Consider the following 25,278-nt stretch of genomic DNA (forward strand, 5'->3'; position numbering starts at 1 on the left):
CACAGTGTATGTTTTCTACTCTCTATTATACTGATAAATGTAAAAATGTTGTCAGAAATACTTACGCTGAGTCTTCATCTGAGCGTGTGCCCCCTGACTGCAGCCTGTGGTGTTTCTGCAGTCAGCAAATTGCTTTTTAAGTGTGGTCTGTTAAGAACAGTTTTCTAATGCACAAGATAGTTCATTAAGAGCCTTCTGTAATTTAGTACTTGTCCGTTATTTCCCTTTGCTAAGTAACTCTGTACCCTTACAATAACTTTACCAAATGAGCCACTTAAGAGTATGTTTTAAGGTTGTTTTCAGTTTAATTATGACTGTCAAAAGACATATCTCCATTAGGTTTGTGCATACATGGCAAAGAAGGCTTTATCATTGACTGATTCATGTTTTATATGGGTGCTTCGAGTATTCAAGCTACTTGTACTCAGGTTAGTTGTCCTTTTGGAAAGGCCGAGAGGTTAAATCCTTAAAACTTGCCTAGGAATCTCAAGGCAGAACTGCTGAATTTCCACGAATCAGGGGAATTTTCATAAATAACAGCTTCCCTGCTTGCAATTCATTACGCTTGTTCTCTGCTCCTCTTCTCGAACGTGTGTTTTCTCTGAAAGCCCGGGTTGGGTTATGAATGTGGCCGGCGATCCCGCGCGTCCCTTGGCGAGCGGAGATGAAAAGATGTATTTTCTTTCGAGAGCTGCATTGTTCTGCACTTGTGTGCATTTCACTCCCATTGTGTGGCTCCCGGTCGCGTAAAAACAGAGCTCTTCTATCCCCCAGGACAAAGAACAAACTGTTGTCGGGGGGGAGGAATATCTACAAAATCGTCAATCTTTGTCCTTCTCCTTTTTATTCTTTGTGCCAATCAAGCCCATTTGGAGAATGAGCAATTAACTCCCGACTCACGGCGGATTCTGATGGGCCAGATTCCTCCTGTCTAAGATGACACAGCCAAATTCCCCAATACTTTCTAGTCGAATGCAGCGTTTGGTTTGCCTTGCCCTTTAATTCATACCGCCCAAACCGGGATTCCGGTTATCAAACAAACGGACATTAATCAATGCGCTGATCATCAGCAGTATTGTAAAATACGGGGGAAATGCGTACCAAATTAATGGCGTTGCGCATCCAGTTCTTTATTATTGTGAGTAAAACTGTTTAAAGATATTTGTCCTTCAGTAATTGATCTGCTGGCTGTACATTGCACATCGCTGCGTACTGAAATATACAGGAAGCAGGAGTTGTACAGATTACTTTTCTATGGTAAAAACATGCTGCAGAAGTAATCATTTGCAAAATAACTCTAATCAGTGAAGAAAACACACTTTTGGCTATGATATGGTATCCACAAAGTAAAAAACCAATACGAACTTTGGAGGGGTATGTTCCAAAATTAAAGGTTAGATCTGAATTATTTAGCCGTGATGTAGCGTTGTAATTAACGTCCATACTGTATGTACTTCATTGCATTTTATGTCTCGTCGGTTCTTGATGTGTGGAGTTTAGAAGGACTAAATGGAGCGACTTAATTACCCCACAAAATTGCATTTATATTGCTTTATATTGACAAGTCATCAGTTTGAGAGTAAATCATGTTAATCATTTTACTTGGATATCTTGTGCTGTGTCTGAACTTCATAAGAATTCTATTTTATGTTAAGTGGCAGGTCTGCAAAGAAATGGCGTATTTAATCCGAATTATGAATGCTAGGATCGGGTACTGTATGGGCGTGTGTTCTTACATCAATAACGTATATAAAAGAAGTGAGTTAAAAAAACCCACCGCGCCAGGTCGAGACAAGTTCTAAAAGGTCGTCACAGCGCAACTTTGTGACATCTTTTTTGATATTTCTCTTTACTTTTGCTGAAATTTTTCTCTGTTTTCGCAGTTTTAGCTCAGAAAGATCAATGGACATGAGATATTAATACATCTGTGTTGTCTGCTCCTTGTGAGACCTGCGGTTACCAAGAGGAGCCGGTGGGTCGGTTCCTTTCCCGATGCTCTTTGTTGTTTCTTACCCAATGAAAAGTGACATAAATTCAGATTCTTTCCCTTTGATGGGTCACAAATGAGTCAAACAGGAGGAACAGAAAGATTCTAAAACTGGAGAAATATTTGCCACTCGAATATCAGGAGAAATTAGCACAAAGGGAATGCAAAATGGCTTAGCCGGACTCTGAAAAACAAGGGAAGCGTCTTTAAATGTGCCTGGATGGTTTTCTGCATTTTTGAGCTCTCTGGCCTTTTTGGGGGGAAAGAATAATGTAAATGCCAAAAAGAGCCGGACAAAAAGTAAGCTTTGTATCCTGTCTATGAGAATCAGACGATGTGTGTCATGCAAGTTTTTACAGTCATAGTCTACAGTCTTGCACTGATTAAAATCAAATTTGACAGTAACACAATATAGAGGTTTAACTGACAGCACACACAGCACATTTGCTGGTCATAACGCCACCGTTTAATGACTGACGCATGTGGGAAGCTAATTCGGATTTTTCTTTTTCTTGAATGGGATAAATGAGCATCCAGTGAATACCAATCACCAATTCAAGCCATGCGACCAAATGGATGCTACATACCCTGTTGTTGTTTTGCATATCGGGCAGATTGAGCTGCGGGAAAAGAGCCGGTTTGTACCCGCAGCCCAGGGACGCTCCTCCTGCTTTCTGCTCGTCCCCCAGCTCGCTGCTGGGGTGTCCACAGACTCGTTACCCTTTCTCTGTTAAATAGCCTAAGACTTACAAATTATATGCCTGTTTTGAGAAAAAGTACAGGTGGAACAAGCAGACGTAGTATAAATAAAATATTTATATAAAAATAGTCTCTTACAAAATATACTCTCTTATCCTATGGTTGATTTTTTCCAAAAGATGGAAGTTTGTCTGGATTTTCTTATTTTTAGGCATATTCCAAACAGGATTTTATTAATGCTTCTTTCTTTAATTGAAGAAAAAAATATATATATATATAAACTGGTAAAGATTTGTAACCTCTACCGCTTGACTTTTGTTCCAGACAACTAGCAGCAAACAGGAGAGGGAAAACAAACCAAACCAACCAACCAAACGAAAAACACAAAACCAAAACCAACGGCGTGTTTGCATATGTACATATATATAAAGATGCCAGCTTTTGTACTTAAACATCCAGTACTGTAGAACATATCCTGCAAGTCCAACTAATAGAAATATCCTAGTTAAGAATAATATGTACAGCTCCAGTTTCTCCTTGCTGTTTCTACAAAATTATTCCACAAAGAAAGCCAGCTATCTACTTTAATTGCAGAATAGTTCCGAAAACGTTGGGTAGAGTTCTTTTTAATTAAATAAATTAATATTAGTTTTATCTGAATAAATTGTTAAATATTGCTATTATTATGCCCAAGCGTCCCAAATCCCTGCGCTAGAACCCGCAGCACACGCACGCACACGGGACGGGCGGGTGGAGCCGAGTCCGCAGAACCCTCCGGCGCTTCCCCGCGCGTCTGGAGGGAGATGCAGGAGCAGCAGGAGCCGTTGCCAGCGCGGGCGCCCGCATCGGCGTCTCCCCCGCGCTCCCGCGGGCCGTTGGCGCCGGGGCGCTGGCCGTCCCAGCCCCTGCAAAGCCCCGTTTGGAGGATTGCTCCCCTACCCCTCCCTGCTCCTCACTCAGGAAAGTTTTTGACCATCTTTGTTCCAAACCAGGAGTCAGTTGCGGGGCTCAGAGCGTTTCCTGGCTGCTGTCTCTTCACAAGGCAGTCAGTGCTGCTTGCTTTAACCAAGATGAGCTTTTTCTCTCTGTTTTGTGGCTCGGGGTGGGGTTGGTTTGTTTTTATTTCTTGGCTGATTTTCCTTAGAGTCCGCGCCGTGTATCCACATGAGCGATGAGAAGAGAAGAGAGGGCTCCATTCGTCAGCGTTTCTTCTGGGAGAGCAGGTCCTTCCTGCAGCCTCGTGTGGGTCTGCTGAGTGCACGTGCAAATGTATCCCGGGCCGGGGGGGCGTCAGCCCAGCCGCATCCTCACTTACAGGTGTAAACCTCTGTTCTTTCGCTGCACGTGTTGCACTTCACGTAGCAGCACCAGTGGAATTTGCAGTTGCACTGCCAGACGCGGGAGTACTGGTGCGTGTTGTAACCCCGGCCGCAGCACATCAGGTCGCAGCCGTTGGACTGCTGGGCCGTCTTGTTGCACATGCGGCCCTGCGTCCCCACGCTGCCGGTCACGGGGTCTTCTTCACAATAATTGGGGGATTTTTCTATGTACACTAAATCCGTATCCATGGGTTTGCGATAGGAAAGTGGCTTCTTGATTTTGAGGAAGGTCGGGCGTTTGTTGCGACTCGCTCTTACAGGTTCGACTTGAACAGCTTCGTTGTATTTGTCCTTAAGGATGTAGCCCAGCTCCCGGAATTTGGGCAGGGTTGTCCAGCACGTTTTAGTGGTACAGGATCCTGAGACCCCGTGGCACTTGCACTCCAGCTTCATGTTTTCTTCCAGAATCTGTATTTGGAAGAAAAAAGAACGATGCGTTAATACAAGCCAGAGCCTCTTCAGAAATCACAGGGTTATTTGATGCGTGTTGAGTGACAGTCATGGATGGGTTTGCTCTCCAGACTCCAGCCGCGTTCCCACCAAAGCTTTGCTTGCCCGGTGATGCTGTTGTCCCAGGCAGCAAATGCTCCAGTTTCAACTGGGTTCTGCTTCCAAAGCTGATTCCCCATTTGCACTTTGAGTTAAACGGAGAAGATATTATAACTTTGTCTCGTTTCACAGCCCACAGACCAAAGGTAAAACGGGACCCTCCTTAACCACGGCTTTTCTGCACTCATGTTTGCAATATGACCGTACAGTGCTTCAGGTTTGCCGCTGTGGCAATTTTTGGCAGATGGCAGCGGAATTAGAAACTGGCAGAAAACCACACCCTTCCATGAAATGCTGCATGCAGAACACTTGGAAAGTTCAACAGTAGGTACTAGAACTTGGGTTTTGTGAACTGAGGTTCAAAAATAGCCCGCAGTTCAGTTCTTGCACCTGAAAGTGGCATAAGCTGGTGCAAGATGTGAACAAGCAGATAAACTCTATCAACTCTCATCCTCCTGTTGCTCTCACACTGACCAACAGTGTGGAGCAGATGATTGTTTATTCATACAGGCATCATCTGTTCTAAATGTTGCAAGGTAATGCTCTAATTTAGAAATCTAAGTATTATTTTTGATACACCATAGTCTTAAGTTCTTCGCACTTCTTAGAGGCTTTGAAGCGTTTTGCCTCCTCTCATGTGGATAACGTAGCATACGAAATGCCCTAGCTGCTCGGCAAGAAAACTCGGTCTGACTTAGAGCATAAAGAATAAGAGTAAAGATGAGGAATTGGTTTCATGTTTTGTCATCAGTTCTTGTTAAAATTTTCTACCTCTTAATATTGTAAAAGCATCCCAAACACCTCAACGTCATGGCTTGCTCCACCTCTCTCATGTTCTCTTCTTTGCCTGAGTTGTCACTACTTTCCTTGTGAAGATCAAAACCTTCATCTTTTCTTCAACCTTCACATCCCTGGAAACATTATTTTTGTATCTTCTCCTTTCTGCTGTTTGCTCACCGAACCAGTCTTGGCCAAATAAAACTGGGGACCAGCTTAGTCCTGCTGTCTGTCCTGAGCCCTATAACTGACCTCACTTACCAGCTACATTGCCTCAATTCAAGAAGACATACCTAATTCCAGGAATTAATTTCCCACTGGTCTTTGCTTGAAAGAGAACAGAATAATTTTGCTGATTAAGTTCTGCCTCCCCTGGCAGATCCCAGCGGTGGAAAGCCGGGTGGGAAGCCCGGCCAGGGGGATTATCTGGGCTCAGGGAGTGGCCACATCATTTTTTCCCTGAGAAGCTGATCTGTGCAGCTCCAAACCTGGGCGAGCTGGAGGGAGGTCAGGGACAGGGAAATTTGAATTAACCCTTTGCTAGAACCACCCCCTCCAGTTCCGGATGGTTGGGAAACGTACCAGGCGGGCCCTGTGCTGCAAACGGCCGCTCGAGGAATTGGGATGAACTGAGGTGGGAGGAGAAGGGGCACATCTGCAGTTGTGCACTAACATGGACAAACGGAGCTCCGTCCTGTCCCCGGCGGCCTTAAAACACGTCATTTAAACACTGCAGGTAGTGGTTTATTCTGATACCTTTTGGTCTTGATGCTGTTCCCATGTCACCCAGGCAGTTGGGGTGGTTTGTAGCTGCTGCTTTACTCTTGTTCCTCTGCCCCATTTCAATGAAGACTGGGATTTCGGAGGCTTTAAAATAGCTTTATTTTTGTTTTTATCTATGGGTAGAGTGTCAGCACGTGTGGTCTGAAGGCAGGATTAAAACCCCTAGAAAGTATAACTCCATGATTTTGACAGATGTGAACTTAGCATATTTTGTGCTACTGTTTTTAAATTAGACTTTCATGTAAACTAACGACTGCTCTAAAACTGAGACGTGAGAAACTTTTCTATTCAGATCTACATCTCAGCTTGCAGTTCTGCTCAAGCTTTGCCTTGCGTTTGACATTATCTTGTTATCTTGAGTTTCTCTCTCAGCCGCTGCATACTTCTTTTATTGCTCACTCATTCATAAGGTAGTACACTTAGAAGATAGATGAGGAGATGGAAAAGGAGTTATAGCACAGAAACCGGAAAAATAACATAAATTCTTTTAGCCTCATTTGTACCTTTTTAAAAGCTCTCTCTTTAAATTTGAAACTGGCCAGGGTTACATTTCTCAGCCCTAATTCAATCACTGCTCTTGTTCAGGTAGCTGGCCTTGTATCCTGGTACCTTGTTCAAACTTGCAAGAAAATACTTCTAGCTCACCTTCCATCAGGAGCTCCCGAATCGACTTGAAACATTTATTCAAAATACATCATGGCTTAGTTTCATCTCTCCAGGTAGGGCTTTTTTCCTGAAGTGTAAAGAGCCTAAATTGCCTTTTGGTGTATTTCATTAAGAGCCCGTTCAGAGCCAGCGGTCTCTGGAGAAGGCGCAGGGCTGAGCAGCCGGGCGGCCTCGTGTCAGTCAGAGAATCACAGATGGTTTGTGTTGAAGGGACGTTCCCAGCTCCCCCAGTGCCCCCCCTGCCATGAGCAGGGACATCTTCACCAGCTCAGGTTGCTCAGAGCCCCATCCAGCCTGGCCTGGGATGTCTCCAGGGATGGTTCATCCACCGCCTCTCTGGGCACCCTGGGCCAGGCTCTCACCACCCTCACGGCCAACAATTTCCTCTTCATGTCCAACCTGAATCTCCCTCCTTTAGTTTAAAACCATCACCCCTTGTCTTATCACAACAGGCCCTGCTGAGAAGTCTGTCCCCATCATTCTTATGGGCCCCTTTTAAGCACAGAAAGGCTGCACTAAGGTCTCCCCAGAGCTTCTCTTCTCCAGCTGAACCCCCCAGCTCTCTCAGCCTGTCCTCCCAGCAGAGCTGTCCCAGCCTCGGGTCATTCCTGTGGCTCCTCTGGCCCCTCTCCAGCAGGTCCCTGTGTGTCCTGTGCTGAGGACAGAGCTGGACCAGCACTGCAGGGGGGTCTCACGGAGCGGGGCAGAGGGACAGGGTCACTGCTGGTCTCCTGCTCTGGGTGACACGATGCCAACCAGAACGAGCTGCTGATTCTCTGGTCTTGGCTAATGCTGGGCACGAGGGGTTAGGATGAAAAGGTCTGGGTTTGTCAGAACATGAGAAGTTTAAGCAATCTTAGGTGACCCAAAAGGCATGGAGGGGGTTGGGGGAAGGCAGAGGCATGAGAAAGAGTTTTGTCTTTTGATGCCACACCATGTTTATTGTTCTCATTTTTTTGTGGAGATAGCACTCCCTAATATTTAGTGGCTAATGCTCCTTTTTCTCTTTGCATGTGTTGGGGGTGCGTTTCCATAGGCTGTGCTAAAATTGCTCCAACATATCTGCTTAATTGTGTCCACTGCACTCTGCAGCTGAACTTTCCCTTCCAGTTCTGCCGTTTCTAACCCACCTTTCACTCCCAAGCCCTTTTGTTGGTTCTGCTCTTGTATATATTTCCCCCTTGCTGGTGCTGGCTTTCAGCGCCGTGTTCTGCAAATTCAGCCAGAGATGAATTGGCTTTATAGCCTTTAGAAAACAGGCTACATGTAACTCGAACCGTCCGTTCTCAGCAAAAGCGATTTGATAGTTTTATTGTACTGTGGTATCAGGTGCTTGGACTATTTGGTTTGCATTAAAATATGTGGATGGTGGTATTTTAATACCGTTATGTTATTCTAGTTGTCTCTGATAAATCAGTGCCTTTATAAATGCAAGAAGAGAGTTGAAAAGAGAAGGGAGAAGATAAAATAGGGGATTCTTTGGGTAGGGACAGGAGGCCTCGGTCTTTCCCTTGGTTTGTGTGAACCAAAAGCAGCACTCTATCCCTTAAATACTCAGTCTCTGTTAAAACCAGAAAGCATTCTTCACCTTTCAGTGTCAGGGTTTGTTTCTTTGAAGGTATTAGCCAGCAGCTCACATTTTTTACATTAGATTGAAACTTTATGTATGTCATAGACCGACTTTTCCTAAAATGCAAGAGCCTGAAGGGCACAAAATTTAAACCCTAGGTCCCCCGTTTCTTACCAAACGACCATATCCAGCTCCGTCAGCCATGGAAAGTAAATCTGTATGCACCAGTGAATGCTCTGAACTGGATTAAATGCAAACAAAGAGCTGGAGTTCTTTTAGCTTTGTCCACTTTTTCTTTGAGCTCCTACAGTAAACTGTCAGTACTTGTTTTTCTCTCTCTTTCCCCCTTGCCATTAGCCTCTGGGAAATAGTTTGTGTGAGGAGAACTCGCGCTGGCTCTCTCTAGTGATGTTATCTGCAGATATAGTACCTTTGGGCACTGCCATTAGGAATTAACGTGTTTTTCCTTCACCTTGAGTTTTGCAGAGAATGCGTGGGGTGCGTCATGTGAGGGTGGCGAGCGGCAGCTCCGGAGAGCCCGGCGGCCCCGGCGCTGCTCGGGCTGGTCCAGCACCGCGGTCCTGCCGGGGCCGGTGCTGGGAGCGGGACCCGGCTGGGGAGCCCTGAGCCAACCTCCTGCTGCCCAGTGACACCAGCAGAAACCGCTGCCTGGTGCAACTTGGCACTGGAGTGGTATTTGTGTATGAGAGCTGCTGCGTTGTGCCCTCAGGGTGGTGGGACGGGGGCTGCGGGTCTGGGGTCCCGGCAAACAGAGAGGTCATTACAGAATCCCAGAGTGTCAGGGGTTGAAGGGCCCTGGAAAGCTCATCCAGTGCAATCCCCCCATGGAGCAGGAACACCCAGATGAGGTTACACAGGAAGGTGTCCAGGCGGGTTGGAATGTCTGCACAGAAGGAGACTCCACAACCCCCCTGGGCAGCCTGGGCCAGGCTCTGCCACCCTCACCCCCAACAAGTTTCTTCTCATATTTAAGTGGAACCTCCTGTGTTCCAGTTTGCACCCATTGCCCCTTGTCCTGTCACTGGTTGTCACCAGAAGAGCCTGGCTCCATCCTCCTGACACTCCCCCTTTCCATATTGATCCCATGAATGAGTCCCCCCTCAGTGTCCTCTTGTCCAGCTCCAGAGCCCCAGCTCCCTCAGCCTTTCCTCACACGGGAGATGCTCCACTCCCTTCAGCATCTTGGTGGCTGCGCTGGACTCTCTCCAGCAGTTCCCTGTCCTACTGGAACTGAGGGGCCACAACTGGACACAAGATTCCAGGTGTGGTCTCCCCAGGGCAGAGCAGAGGGGCAGGAGAACCTCTCTGACCTACTGACCACCCCCTTCTAACCCACCCCAGGTACCACTGGCCTTCCTGGGCACAGGGGCACAGCACTGGTGTGCTCCGAAACACACGTCACCTTTGTGCAGTGGGTTTTCTCAGCTGTATGTCTGTTACCCAGTTGGTCAGTGGTGTGTTACCTTCTAGCAGCTAAAGTCGGCCAACTCCAAACGCATCTGCCAGGGCTGGCTGGGACCCCTGTGCCCACACACCTGGGGACAGGTACCACACAGCCCTGGGGTTGCTCACCAGGACTCCAAAGTATGCGACACCAAAGCTCTCCTGAAGGCCTTACAGTGTGAAATACACTGACCCTGGCACCTCCAGTGCATTCTCATGCCCCAAAAGGACTCTCACAGAAACTCAATCCTGCTTCCAGCCATTGCACCTGAGGCCAAGGACCCCTCACTGCCCCATCAGATTTCACTCCGACTCCAGCCTGTGATGCAGTTGTAATTAGTGAGACAACAGACACTGACTCCTACCCCACCAAGGCCATAATCTTTCCTAACTTTGTCTGACATCAGCCCGTCTGGGTCAGGAAATACCTGTCTCCTACAAGCGCCTGCACACATACCTCACTATAGGTCAAAGAGAACTCAACAGTTGGCAAAACAAGAATGAAATTTTTCACAGCGGAGAAGAGCACGGCGGGGCTTGGAGAGCGGCCACAGCATTTCTGTGGGCTGGGGAGGCCAACGGACAGATGCAAACCTGCCCTCAGCCTGCGGCAGGTGAGGATTGCTGATCTGTATTACTCTCGGAGGCGATTGCAGCTATGAGACAGAGCTCCTCCAACTTCAGGAGTGATGGTAGAGATACAGTTTTTGCTTTTGAAGAAGGATTCATTGAGTACAAATGTTGTTTTATGGTAATATAATAAAGCTGTTTCACTTTTAGTCTTTCAATAAACTATTTGAGAACCAAATAATTTCTAGTACAAGTGGCAGTGAGGTCTAGGGTGACAGCAGGCATCAAGAAGGGCAGTGCATGTGCATGTAAGGTTGATTTGACAAGCAGTAAAAGGACAATGTCTGATTAAAATAACTAGGAAATGACTCCGCCACTTGTATTATTCACGTGTGACAGTGATCTCCAAAGGATGCTGCTGGTTTTGAGTAACTTGTGGGACCATCTTCACACCCCCTGAAACTTGAGGAAAGTATAATAGAAATAAGATCTAATGCTTTTTGATTGGAAAATAAAAATAAGCATGAGAGAACGTCAAAGAAGAAACACTGCTGTTGAAGACAAACCCTATGAAATCTTTCAGAAATGTGAGGAATAGCGTAATAAAAAAGTACCCAAATGCAAGTTTGAAGTTAGCAAAGGCATGTCTAAACAGCAAAGATTATTTCCCATCAGTGGATGTTCACGAACTATATTAATAGAGCTGTTGTAAAATGTGTTCTGTAGAAACATAACATATTTGGCATTGATATCCTATGGCAAACTAGCTGCGGATGAGCTTGGAACTGATTATTAAGAGTGATTAATTCCAGACAGTCTTTCAGATTTCAGTTGGACATATTATGAAGCCCTTATTAAGCACAGCCAAAAGAGGGTTTTTTTCTCATGTTTTTGGTTAGTAAATCTGTGCAAAAGAATAATATCCGAAGTCAGTATCAAACGAATGTGATACACTGAGCACCGTGAGCTGTGATTACCCCAGAAATACTACGACCCCTGGCAGGTTGAACCGTTACAAGAAATGTTTTGTTTCGAATGAAAAATGGCTGGGAAATCACCGCAGCGTGTGTCCTACATCAATCAGATCCCCACTGCACTTCCTCGGAACAGGCGTCTGAAGACAATCAGGCAACATGCTGGTCTGAGGACTAATTATGAAGACAGCCAAGAGAATGCTGGTAAATGACAGAATGCTGGAAACACCACAGATGGGCGATATTTCCCAATACCACATATCTGCCTTCAATAAAAGATATCCTGTTTGAAAGAGCAGAAACGCTTTGCCAGGTTCTAGCTTATGATACCCTCCGAATGAAGACTTCAGAAATGTCGTTTAATCTTTTCTGTACTATTTCTGGATTTTCCCTATGCTGCCACAAAGCAGGAGGTTCCTTACATTTCTCAAACGCATTTTTTAATAGAGTTTCATAATTCTTTGTATACTTTCTGCCCTGAAATATTAGTTGTCCTTTACTTCGGCTTTATAAAATATTGGGCTGTATGCAGCAATTATTTTCTAAATGCAGTTTCTACCTCCACAATATATCAAATGAATAAGCAAAAGAACAGCAGTAGTATTTCGGTGTGGTCGCAGTACTCATGCGTTGTTGTCAGCACAAGCAAACTGCATGAGATGTTCCTCCCTTTCCCTGGGTAATCCGTGTGGTTTAAATGAGAGGACGGAAGACCAAGTACTTTCATTCAATGAGCAGCACTGTGTGGAGCAGCAGATGAACGCAGAAGGCTGAGAATAAGGCCAGAAAAGCTGAGAGGAATGCAGCAAAAACTATTTTCTCCTGCATATTTTTCTTATACTTGTGATAACCTTCCTGACTCGCCGGGTACTAAATCAATTTATCACCGCTTCTGGGACCAAAAAACCAAAAGAGCAGCAACAAATAAATGTCACAATGCTTTCATAAGGGTTATTTTTGAAGAATAGTAGGACTTAAAGGACATTGCTGTTTTTAAAAAGATTTAATGAAGTAGGTTCTCACACAACCTAATAATGCTCTTCTTAAATTAAACCCTACGGAATGATGGCGCTTGGCTTTTGTCATAGGAGCTGCTGTGTGAAGTAAAGGGAGGTGGTGTAAAACTGCAGCTTTCTGTTGCTGGCGGGTCCTTCCAGGGGAACACCTGATGTCCCACCGAGCTGCTCCAGCACAAACTCTGCCGAAACGCGCTCTGTTTGCCGAAGTAGCTCTGGACGTGGATTCCGGGGACGTGGCTCAGAGGCTGGATCTGGCTTGCTCATTCCTCAGGATTTTTCTCAGACAGCTCTGCAAATCTAATAATGGCCTGAGAAAGTCAAATAAGGTTCTTAGGTTTTTCGTTCTCTTCATCGAGATGCTGCCTGCAGAGATAGCGGACATGATGTGGCAACACCTGATGTTAACAGCTCAGGGAAATCTGATGCAGGATCAAGAGGAGCGAGAGAGGCAGAAACACAGACGGCCACGTCCGTCCCTCCTCGGAGCAGCTCCCATGCCAGGTCTTCTCTTCTCCCTCCCTTTCCCATCATATCTGATAACAGTCTGCGGGATTCCTCGCCCTCTTACGTCTCTCGTGAACACATTCCTGTTTTCCCCAGAGGGAAAGTACCTGCACCCTCATCTCTCCCTCTCTGGTCATCAGAATGGAAATCGAAACCATTAATTCACGAGCTGGAACCATGAGCTTCAGGTTGAGTTTCACCTACTCCAAAGGGACGTGGTGGTGACAAAGTTTTCTGTGCAATATCAAATACAAACCCGTCTGACTCACCCTCCTTCCTGTTGGCTGAAATTCCTGTTACAAAATTGTTCTCAACTGTGAATTGCCAAACTCATGCTCAGGTACATTTTGTGTCAGTAAATGGTCTGCAAGGACCATGTTCCTTCTGTCTGTCTGGGCTGGGACTTTCTCTTTGCCGAGTTCTTATGACAAAAGCTCCGTATGTGAACGTTGCTTGACAGTTCACTGGGGAAGTCCTGCTGTGGTGGCTCTTTGGTACATCTGTCCCCAACACTGGTCTGACTTGCATTTTGGTTTTGTGGATTTTTCTATTTAAAAGCCAGGCAGATATTTTAACAGAAAAAAATCAAAATAATTTGAAAACATAACTGTCCATGTGTTTGATAAACTACTTGTTTTTAAAAAATAACTCTGGGGAGACTCATTATCACCTAGATTAGACTGGATCAACACAGCGCCAAGTAAGTGTCATCATGTAGGAAGTTTAAAGATCAGTCAGAAAAAGGAACTTGGAAAAAATAGTTCACATAAAAAATGGTTTCTCTTAATGTGCTGTCACCTTCTATTGTTGGAATATAGCTGAATTGTCTTAAAGACATCAACATGTTATTTTATACTCTGTTTAAGTGAAAGTGTGATTTCCCAGCCTCTTACTGAAGTGGGATTGTGAGATTAAGGGAAAATTTATCTAGGGTTGTTATTTGCTGCTGTCCAAGCAGAACTGACACTGTGGGTATGATGGATTTTAGCTTGTGATATACTGAATAAATAGTCTTGTTGTCTGGCCTACCTGGGCACTTTGCACAATGAAGCTGAAATAGGCTGGAAAGGGGAATGGTGTTACAGAATTACAGAGCTGTTGGTTATGTTATCTAGTTTACCTTCCTATCATGACCTAAGTTTTCTACCGTACGTGTCTTCCTCTCCAAAAAGATACTGGATGGTATGTTCATGCCAGGAGTGAATAAAAGATGATGATGAAGGAGTTTTGAAGGTGAAGAAGCAATGTGGTGTTCACTGACACCAAGACAATTTACAAAGAAAATGAGACAGCAATTTTTCTGGATTTGGACATGTTACCAACGTAACATTTCTTCTTAAATCATCTCTACCTTTCTTACATTCTGGGCACAAATTAAAAATCACTCCAAAATACTGATACTTCAAAAACCTATGAGGTATTTTGCCGTGTGTTAAAAAAATGACAAATGTCCATTGTTAAAAATGCCATTGTCACTAATCCCTACTTCGGTGTAGCAGCTCGGTCCTGCAGTCAATGTATGGATCGGAGTATCGAAGTCAATGAAATCTGAACTGAGTGATGTCTGCCAGTCCTGACCTTTTCAAAGTCAATGTAATTCTTCTGGCATCCTACGTCCAGTGAGTCTGGTTTTAGTTCTGATTTTGGGACAGCGGATCTTCATCTGTACTCTGGGCTTCTAAATGTTGGTGCATCAACGCTGTCGTTAAAATGTAGGATGTGCTTATTAATACTTTAGCTTGCTATTTCTGAATAAATTGGAAGTACTCCCAGATGAGATGATCTAAACTTCTTTGCGCTCCTCAGTTGGGAACAGAATGAGTTAAAGCCTCGGGGGTTATCGAGGCAGGGATGTCATTGGGCCGTGTCATGGAGCCTGAGTCACTCTTCACGTAAAAAAAGGAGGGAAACCAGGAAATGACACGACTGGAATTCATCGTCGTCACAGCTCATGTACACAGAGCGGGGAACGGGGCAGGTTTGACTCATTCCCACTACACTTCACCTTCCGTGTTGCTCTCCCCACTGGTGGGGAAGGACTCGAATGACACGCTGCTGGCTTTGGGTGGAAAGAACCGGGAGCAACCAGGTAGAGCATTTTGACAAATGCTTTAGCTGTCGGGAGAAAAGTTTCCAAAGAGTGATGGAAACCAAAAGAACAGTCTTGCTCGTTCCAGACAACTTATCAGAAAACACCTCTTGTGCTAAACTAATAAAGCCAGGTACTGGCAGGAGTACTAGTTGCAAAATAATATCACTTCATATTGCTTCCAAACATTTTTAACCAATAGCCACCCACAGTTAATAATAGGTGCATTTAGTTGCATACCGAACTATGAGAGTTAACCCTTAGGTACTCAGCAAATAGCACTATGCAAGGCATGTTTCTTATGCTGAAAAACTTATATAATTTTAGTTCTCCAGACCAGTAGTTTTAGTAAACGAAGAATATTTTTCCTTTCTACCAAACTTTCAGGTTGTTCCAAAGTACTTCTACATTAATTTTTCAGTACTGCCTTTATAAAAACGCAATATTTCTTAGCTTAACTTCATTAACTCCTTTTCTGAAGGACAAGGTGTCTTCACAAGGTCTTTACAAGCCCTATGGGGAGAGGCTGAGGGAGCTGGGCTTGTTTAGTCTGGAGAAGAGGAGGCTTAGAGGTGAGCTCAGCACTCTCTAGAACTACCTGAAGGGCAGTTCTAGCCAGGTGGGGATTGGGCTCTTCTCCCAGGCATCAGCAATAGGACAAGGGGCCATGGGCTTCAACTCTGCCAGGGAAAATTGAGGCTGGAGATTAGAAAGCAACTCTTTGCAGAGAGAGTGGTCAGGCATTGGAATGGCTGCCCAGGGAGGTGCTGGACTCACCGGCCCTGGAGGTTTTTAAACTGAGACTGGACATGGCACTTAGTGCCATGATCTAGTCAATGGACTGGAGTTGGACCAAGGGTTGGACTGGATGATCTCTGAGGGCTTTTCCAACCCAGTTGATTCTGTCATTCTGTGATTCATGTTTGATTCACAGACATCTTTTAAGACTCAGTGCTGTTCAGAGCCTGTCCCCATCGCCCGTTCAGCAGGAACGAGCACCGGCGCTGTCTCAGACTCGCTGCCATTCCCTGCGGTCACACTATTGCTGCCAAACACAATTCCATGATCCTGTTTTGCAAAAACAACACCACCTGGCCTGTGGCAGCGGCTTCCAGCCCATTGAAAGGATGGTGGTTGTACCCTGGCTGGGATATCCCCGTGTTGACATGTCAAGCAACAGCTGCTCAAGAAAGTGATAGATATTCTTGACATTTTAAGAGACATTTCCCATTACTCCTCCAGCTAATCAGCATTTTAGTCATCATAAGGCAGCCACTTGATCACAATAATAGCACATTGTGTTTAGTGATCATATTCCCACACGCTCTGTGCTTACAATGCAAAATATTCACATTAGCATAAAGCAACATGATTTTGGTGTTAATTGTAATATTCTTGTGAGAATCCTTATTCCACAGAGATGACTGTCAAATTAAGTTTTACACAGAAGAGTTTTCCCCCCTCCAGTTGCAGTTGGGACAATAGATCCACACTTCCATGTTTTCAAATAGCTTAGGAGAGATAAGATCCGAGCAGCGGAGCCTATCTCTGCAGCCCAGCAGCTGCCAAGATCAGCACGCCCGTATCCAGGCCAAGAATTTTAACAAGGATCTTCTGGCCTGCTGTCAATGAAAATTTCCTCCTGTACAGAAGAAAGTGGAATTTACTAATTTTGTGCATAATGCCTAGTGCAGTCTAAGCAAACCTCTCTCGGTTTCTCTCTCTCACTTACCTGGCTTATTGGATTTTCTCCTTTTCATTCTAACAGGTGTTTTAAGCAATAGTTGCAGCTTTTGCCTTACAGGTGAGCCATCACATATTGACAGAAATTCACCTTTAAGGTGCATCACGGTGATGCACGTAATTCCCCTCGGTCAGCTCACATAGCTGTTCCTTTTTGTTGATAGATCTACCTGTTTACTACTTATAGGTGAGTTAAGTAGCAACATCCTACAATACCAGCCGTGTATAAATGACTCTTTATAAGACTCTTAAATGACTCTTTATATATAAATGACTCTTTAAATGACTCTTTATAAGCCGTGTATAAATGACTCTTAATATCAAGACCCATGTTTTTAAGAAAGGGCCAAGCATTTGCTCTAGATCTTTAGTTCAGAAGGTCATGGGGTGCCTGTAATAGCCTCTAAGCACCAGTTTCACCAGTACATAAACCTATCAAATAGGTGCATGTCTGCAGCATGCGTTTAGTGTATTAATCAGATATTAATTTTATACATTTCTCTTTAAGGGGAACCTTATATAAAATATAACTGTGTTAAATAGAATTACAATAAAATCTCAATGTTAAGGTATTCCTTAGTGTAGTTATTTAAATCTATAATTTTCTGGCAACTATTTTAAGATTTCGATTACACCTTTTAGCCTACATTTGCTGCAGCTATACTAAGGCAGACTTCTGAGAACAAAAAGCCTAAGTCCTCACTTGGTGTCTGCCTCCCTTCTGCCTTCCTGCTGTCCCGTTGGTAGTGGCTGCACCTTTTTATAGTAATTTCAAGCAACTATGACAAAGGGTAAGATGTTTTGAAGAAGCTTCTGTGACATAAAAGACCACAGGGACGATACAGATCTGTAGATACTCCAGGAGAGGGTGTGGAGGCGAGGGCTGTTGGATCCCGGGCAGTGCACGAAGCGTTGGCCGTCACCGGTAAGACATGCTCTTGCAGGAGAGCATCTCCCCTCTCTCATTGCTTATGTTTCCTGGAGCCTTTCTTTTTTAGCCAAGGTTCTAACCCAGGCCTTTTGGACACATATTCTAGACTCCTTATTGGACTTCTTTATTTACATGCTATTGTGTCACCTCAGTAGTTAGTTGTTTTGTGACTGCGGGATTTATATACCCAAAAATAACAGTATATGTTATGACTCAGTTAAGATCTCATGTGGGAATAGCCGTGTAAGAGAATACATGGTTGTGCTCGTAATTGTGTGTGGTGTTGTTACATTTAATGTTGGATCTGGGATGCTCACGGCAAGGCCGGATTCCTTCGCGTCGGCCACCAGCTGACGCTACCAGGAGGACCTGTTGCTAGGACGTGGTTTAGTGCCAGAGTTAGGTTGTGGTTGGACTCGATGATCTTAAAGATCTCTTCCAACTGAAATGATTCTGTGATTCTAGAGCACTAGCAATAGATGTTGGCTTGGAACTGATCTACATTCTGTGTAGAATCATAGAATCAGAGAATGGTTTTGGTTGGAAGGACCTGCCCAGCTCCCCCAGTGCCCCCCCTGCCATGAGCAGGGACATCTTCACCAGCTCAGGTTGCTCAGAGCCCCGTCCACTTTCCTTCTGTTTGTCCCAGAGGACCAAATGTAGTCCATTAGGTGCAGCTCATTTTTAAGTACCAGAAGGCTCAGGGTCATTTCAATAACCAGTTCTAACGCAGATTAATACTAGTGCCTTTTGGCACTAATTGGGCAGGCAGAGCCAAGCATCCTCTGCAATTACCTGAAACCCTTATCCTTTAATAGATCCATTCTGCATTCTTCCAGTACCAAAACAGGCCTTGTTTGTGTCCTTGGACTAAAAGGTTGTTCTTTATATAATCGATTTTTTAATTGTTTACTTCAAAATACCTGGAAATTCTTTCCATTAAAGCAAAAGTCCATCCCATTTGTACAGCAATTATTGCTTTTGGTGGGTGTTCAGGGCTCCATGACTTCAGCTCTCTGCCACCAAGTGTCTAAGAAAGTATTTGAACCAAACCTTGCTTTAACTTACATCCTTACCAAAATCTCTGTTATATATAGTTCCAAATGTCTCTGCTTAGCCCAGGTAACTGAGCTCATGTTACTGACTCATCATCGCAAGGCTCTCGGGAATGTTCCGCGAGATACTTTCAGCCCAGACTCTAGAAGGTCCCACTTTCTGTCCCCATTGACACACACGGTAGCAGAGATTCAACCGCACAACCCTAGATTTCCGTACGGAACGGGTGCACCTCGTCATTGGTGTAATGAGTGAGACTGCACAGTGCAACATCTCCAGCGTAATTCAGTGTAAACTGCATGTGTAGTAGAAGCACGGCCTGTTTGTGTATTAAAAATGTTCTCAGTGAACAGCCTGACCTACTCATTAGTTTCCTGCTACCTTGGCCAATACCCGTCTTCTCCTGGGTTTTGCTAAAACTGCTAAAACACAGAGATGAAAGTGTCTGGTTCTACGCATGGAAATCAGTCTTAGGTTTGGAAACCTAAATTTGAAGTGTGACAAGTGTCCTCTGGGGGATACAGGAGAAGCTGAACTGTGCTCATCAGCTATTTCTGAACATTTTGCAACAACTTAAGCCTAAATTTAGGTATGAAGATTAAAAATTTTGGATTCTGATTTAACTTCTCGATAAAACATCAAAAAGCACAGGTTAATAGAAATACCACAAGGAAGCAGCCGTGCTCATGGGTTAGAATTAATGCTAATAGGGCTGTGTTCTCTTTCTTACAATATTTATTACATGATCAGCATAAGCCTTACAGTACCCAAACATAGCACGTATTTGCTTTGGAGTGATTAAGCTTTGCATTAGCTGCATTTGTTTCAAATCAGTAATGTTTTTCAGAAATGAGGGGTTTCATTCTGCAACAGCAGAGATGCTGAAGCCTCTACCAAGGGTCCTGTCCACTGGGAGAACCGAACAATCGGTACACCAGCTATTTTCGGCTAGGTGACGTTCCCCTCCGAGCACGGAATGACAAGTGTGTGCCCTTGTTGCTAACTGTCCAAAGAGAAAAATTGAATTAAATTAGAAAATGTCCAAAACTGTGAGACCCAGCCAGTGGCTTTGCTGAGCAAGTTCATCACTATAGCAAATATCTGATTATTTTGGTTGCTAAAGGTGCATGATATTAAATTTGGAATTTGAGGTCTTTGTTATTTATTACCAGGCCCTGGCCCTCAGTCTCAGCTCTGTTTGTCAGCAGCACGACACATTGTCAGCTCTAGTAATCAGACACATGAAATGCATGTTTTGCTCGTCATGCCAGAATCCTCTAAAATTGCGACTGCAGGTAAGTGATGGCATTTATCATCCCCTAATCTTCAGCGTAAATCAGGAATTCAGTTTTCAACCACAGAAGATATAGGAGGGAGTTGAAAGCCAAACTACAAGTAGGACCATGTATCACAATTTCTGATTAGCTGGAAGTGGAGGACAAGTGGAATGAAAATTCATTCTTGCGGATTACAGTTCTTGTGCAGTCCAATTCCCTCTCATAATTTAGACTAACATTAATGTTTGCGTTATCTTTCCTCTGGGCTGTTGAGAAGATGCAGAGCTTGTCTGTCAAGTTTGGTCTTGTTTTAAGACTATTATCTAAAAAAAAAGTAGGAAAGCCATAAAGTAGAACTTTGATCCTTCCAAACACAAACAAAATACTGTAAGAGTGCACGGGACGTATATTTTTTTTCACACCTAGAAAATCACTCGGTGGAGCCTTGTTGTGCTCTGCAAACACTCAGCATGGCTGGGATTTGGGGGAGGGCTCAGCTGCGTCCTGCAGTCCCACCAGCCTCAATGGAGTTTGCCCATTGAGCGAACTGGACTTCCTCCAAATCCAGTGCTCGGCCTTTGTGGCAGCCCTGCTGCCCCCAGCAGATGTGTGATGATGAAGTTGCCGGGAAAGACTTCGTTGCATCTAAGGCTCCTGTTTCAATTGCATGGAACCGGAGCTGTGGTGCCAGCCCTGGGCTGGAGCGCTCAGGGACCAGGAGGCTCCGCAGCCCAGGAGCTGCGGGGCGGACAGGACGGGCTTCACCTCGCGGAACGGGCGATAACTGGACCCGGGTCCCTGGGTGGACACTCCTCTTTGCCTGTGTCTCACAGCCATGTCAGCGAGATATGTCATGAGTGTTTTTTACGTGTTCTATCTGGTCACAGTGAGGCTCAAGCCACATGTATAAATCTTCTAACCCTTCTCCATCTGCTCAGTTTTATCTAAGCAAAATATTGTACAGCTTGATTAAGCAAGCCAGCTGCCAGGAGATTCTACACAGGCGTATTTGGTACACCTAACACCGGATTTTCTGGACATTACTTAGCATTTTAGCAGTGCAGCCACACTTTTGATTTGTTAAGACTACTGTTGCTTTGCAAGTGGCAGTGCTGTGTGTGGCTTTGGCTGGAGGTGGCTGTGCGGTGTCTTGGGGATGGTTCTCTCCATGGCAGCTGTGCCACTGCTCTGCCCCCTTCTCCACCGCCAGGCTCCACATTCACATGTCTGCAACCTCATCTGCCAGGGGTCTAAACTGCTGCGGGTGAAGCCTGTCAGAATTGCTACTGCCACTATCAACAAGGGGCACCTACCTGCCCACAGACTGAGCTCCCCATCTTACAACCACAGAATCGTTTGGGTTGGAAAAGCACATGGAGTTGGAAAAGATCACGGAGTTCAATCATTAACCCAACACGTCCCTGAGAACCTCATCTCCATCTGTCCAACACTCCAGGGCTGGTGGCTCCAGCACTGCCCTGGGCAGCCTGTTCCAATGCCCCACAGCCCTTTGGGGAAGAAATTGTTCCCAGATCCAACCACAACCTCCCCTGGCGCAACTTGAGGCCGTTTCCTCTGCTCCTGGCGCTTGTTCCTGGGGAGCAGAGCCCGACCCCCCTGGCTCCAAGCTCCTTTCAGGCAGTTCAGAGATCAGAAGGTCTCCCCTCAGCTCCTGTTCTCCAGCTGAACCCCCCAGGTCCCTCAGCCGCTCCATCACACTTGTGCTCCAGCCCCTCACCAGCTCCGTTCCCTTCTCTCCACTCGCTCCAGCACCTCAAGGCCTTTCTTGGTGTGAGGGGCTCAAAACTGAACACATGGTCACACAGGAGGCCTTTTCTTGGTCTCTTATCAGCCAGACCAGACACCTGGAAAGGGCTCAGTCCCTTGTGTGTGGCAGGGGCAGCACTGGGCTGAGCACTGTCCTTGTTGCTCTTACACATGCAACACATCTGTTGATGATAGAGATCCAAGTGACGGAGTGCTAAGAGGAACTGGATGTCAACAAACAAGCTCTTGAGCAAGTGGGCATCACAGCTACTCCTGGGTGTGCTTTTCAGAGTCCCTCACAGGAACTTGTAACTAGAAGTGCAAAGTTATTCCTGAAAAAATGCTTTCCAGCTTCAGGCTGCTCTAAATGAGGAATGTACCACAGCTGTGGTTGTTTCACAAGTACTTATATCTGCCAGTAAAGAGCATAATCATTCCTCAGCTTTGTCTTTAGGAGCATCCCTAACATTAAGAAACAAAAGTTTCTGAATAAAAAATCAGCAGTATTTCTGTCTAAAACCACTGGAAAATGTTAAGTGCAATTGCAGGGGCACTGTTAAGTTCTGAACTCCAGAAACATGCCATGCTGCTGAGCACTAATATCGCTGCCTTGCTGGTGCCAGGAGCGTCAGGGCAGGCTCACCCAGCCCGTTCTGCTCGGAGCTGGGCTCCCAGACTCTCTGGAGTCTATGGTAATTTTCAGCAGCTCCAGACACAGGCGAGCTTTATTCTGGTGTGCGTGTGCCATTAGGAGCATTGTTTCTGATGGAGCTGAGAGGCAGCTGAACGCAGGTCCATGGTTTTGGTTGCTGTTGGGCAGTTGTGCTGTGGCAGAGCTGGCTCAGGGACAGGGTACAGCTGGTGTGCGTGGGAGGAATCTGCTCCGCCATGGGCCCCGTGTCCCGCTGGCACACCGGCTGTCCCCTGCGAGCGTGGGCTTGAAAGTAGCGTGTGTCCCCAGTCATCAGGAAACAGAGCTCCTACCAGGATCTGCTGGGGTCCCTGGGATCCCCCCCCATGAACTGCCTCCTCCCCACGGCCACTGAACCGAGCCATGGGCACACAGGGACAGCACAGTGTTCCCACGTGCTTCCAGGCTTATTCAGGCAGAACTGTTAAATCTCCAGTGTTTTATCACAGGATCCCAGAATGTCAGGGGTTGAAGGGCCCTGGAAAGCTCATCCAGTGCAATCCCCCCATGGAGCAGGAACACCCAGATGAGGTTACACAGGAAGGTGTCCAGGCGGGTTGGAATGTCTGCACAGAAGGAGACTCCACAACCCCCCTGGGCAGCCTGGGCCAGGCTCTGCCACCCTCACCCCCAACAAGTTTCTTCTCACATTTAAGTGGAACCTCCTGTGTTCCAGTTTGCACCCATTGCCCCTTGTCCTGTCACTGGTTGTCACCAGAAGAGCCTGGCTCCATCCTCCTGACACTCACCCTTTCCATATTGATCCCCAGGAATGAGTCCCCCCTCAGTGTCCTCTTGTCCAGCTCCAGAGCCCCAGCTCCCTCAGCCTTTCCTCACACGGGAGATGCTCCACTCCCTGCAGCATCTTGGTGGCTGCGCTGGACTCTCTCCAGCAGTTCCCTGTCCTGCTGGAACTGAGGGGCCACAACTGGACACAATATTCCAGATGCAAATATATTATGCCTATATTCAGAAAAATTATAAATGTTAAATTGTTCGGCAGTCTCTTTGATTAGTCTTGTCTCTTTTCTAACAATGCACTAGATGCTTGCGACCTTTCAAGTGATTCGTCTGCGAGAGCTTGTGTTCTGTGCTGCTGCTTGTAGTCAGGCTAATAGGCTATTTAAAGTAAAAGGTATCCTGAATGAAGCAGAAATAGCTGTCTTCTCTAGAGGACAGTTAAATTCCTGCAGTGGTGTGGTACTGCAGGCTCTGCAAGAACTGGAAGAAGTTCAGGAAAGTTTTATGGCAGCAATCTCCTTTGGAGGTCAGAGATGCCAACAAGTGAAGGGCTGTGTGTCAGAAGTGTAGGGAATACACGGAGTAGCTTAGGAAAACTCCTGAACTCATTGCTTTCCAGATGCTGGTGTTTCACTCCAACATTATTACAGTCTTCCCTAAAGGGTAAAATACTAAACACTTTAGTCTTTTATGATCATTGTATGATCCACTTCAGAAACACGCTCTGATTTCTCACAGCAGCTCTGTTAGGCACGTGCTGCGCTTCTGTGAGCCTTAGGGCTGCCAGGGAAACCTGAAATGCTGCTCGTTCCGAGGATGAAGATACAGTGCAAAGTTAGTATGCCTAGGTATGCCTCCAAAGAGAAGCCCTGCATAAAAATCCACCTTGATGTGCTCTTGAATTGCAAAAGCCTTCTAATGCAGCCAGTGCCCATGATTTATAACAATGACTCATAATATTGCATTATACTTAATATGATGTAACGCTGATGCAAGATGCCATCCATGGAATTTCAATGTCATGGAGATAAAGAGAGGAGAGAGCAAGCTGGTCATGTACCTTGCCGTGCTGTCAAAATTAGAAGTTTACAGCCAAAATATGTAGAACCTTTCAGTACCTACTTCAGTCTTTTTTTTTAGCAGCATAACTTGGAGAATAATATTTCTATTTCCTGGAGCATAAATATCTCTCAGACATATGTTATTGTGTTACTTACAGTAATTTAATTAACTTTGCACTTGAGAAGACAAATTTGCTAACAGACAATTCAGTCTTGCAATTATAACCCCTCACATAGAAGTTTGCAGGGCAAATCAGGATTATGCCTTTAAATTAATTCAAGCTTTATCTCTCTTTTCTGACCCAGCTATTATGAATTCTGCTCCTGTTCTCCCTGTCCTGTTTGCTTCTTCCTGCAGTGAATCAGCATTTCAGGAAACACTAGTTCAAAGAGGAAAGACACCCTAAACTCTGATTCTGGAGGTCAGAAATAGCTGCTCTCCGGTGGGTTTGACAAATGGTGTGAGGCTCCTGGGGCTGCCTGGGGCCGGTTTTGTGGGGTGTACGTGACCCCTGTTCTGACCTCTGCCCCTTCCCCTCCAAGTAGCCTGGGAGCTTTGAGGCTGTGCCCGTGAGCCCCAGGGCTGAGTCCTGGTGCTTCGGCCCAAGTGAGAGACAGAAACAGAGAGTCGGAGAGAGCCCTGCCCTTCAGCAGTGAAGAAGGTGATGCTGAGGGGTCTGGAGCATCTTTGTGATGAGGAGACACTGAGAGAGCTGGGGCTGTTGAGCTGGAGAAGAGAAGCTGAGAGGGGTCTGATCAATGGGATCAGTATCTCAGGGTGGGTGTCAGAGGATGGACCAGACTGTTCAGTGGTGCCCAGCGCCAGGGTGAGGGGCAACGGGCACAGACTGAAACACAGGAGGCTCCATGTGAACACGAGGAGAAACTTGTTTGCTGGGAGGTGCCAGAGCCTGGCCCAGGCTGCCCAGAGCGGGTGTGGAGTCTCCTTCTCTGAGACATTCAGACCCCCTGGACCCACCT

The 25,278-nt window shown here is 45.7% G+C and overlaps 1 protein-coding gene across 1 annotated transcript in view; it reads right to left on the reverse strand.

Annotated features, from left to right (window-relative positions):
• Window positions 1–3,993: 3,993 nt before the first annotated feature.
• WNT7A (Wnt family member 7A) overlaps window positions 3,994–25,278 on the reverse strand; it is a gene marked incomplete at its 3' end in the record, with an annotated part of 37,610 nt that continues 16,325 nt past the window's right edge. Inside the window, exon 4 of the mRNA XM_080350632.1 lies at window positions 3,994–4,473. Within this exon, the coding sequence (XP_080206758.1) occupies window positions 3,994–4,473 (480 nt within the window). The remainder of the gene's footprint in view (window positions 4,474–25,278) is intronic.

The sequence above is a fragment of the Nesoenas mayeri genome (assembly GCF_963082525.1).
Source record: "Nesoenas mayeri genome assembly, chromosome: 10".
In the NCBI taxonomy this organism is placed as follows: domain Eukaryota; kingdom Metazoa; phylum Chordata; class Aves; order Columbiformes; family Columbidae; genus Nesoenas; species Nesoenas mayeri.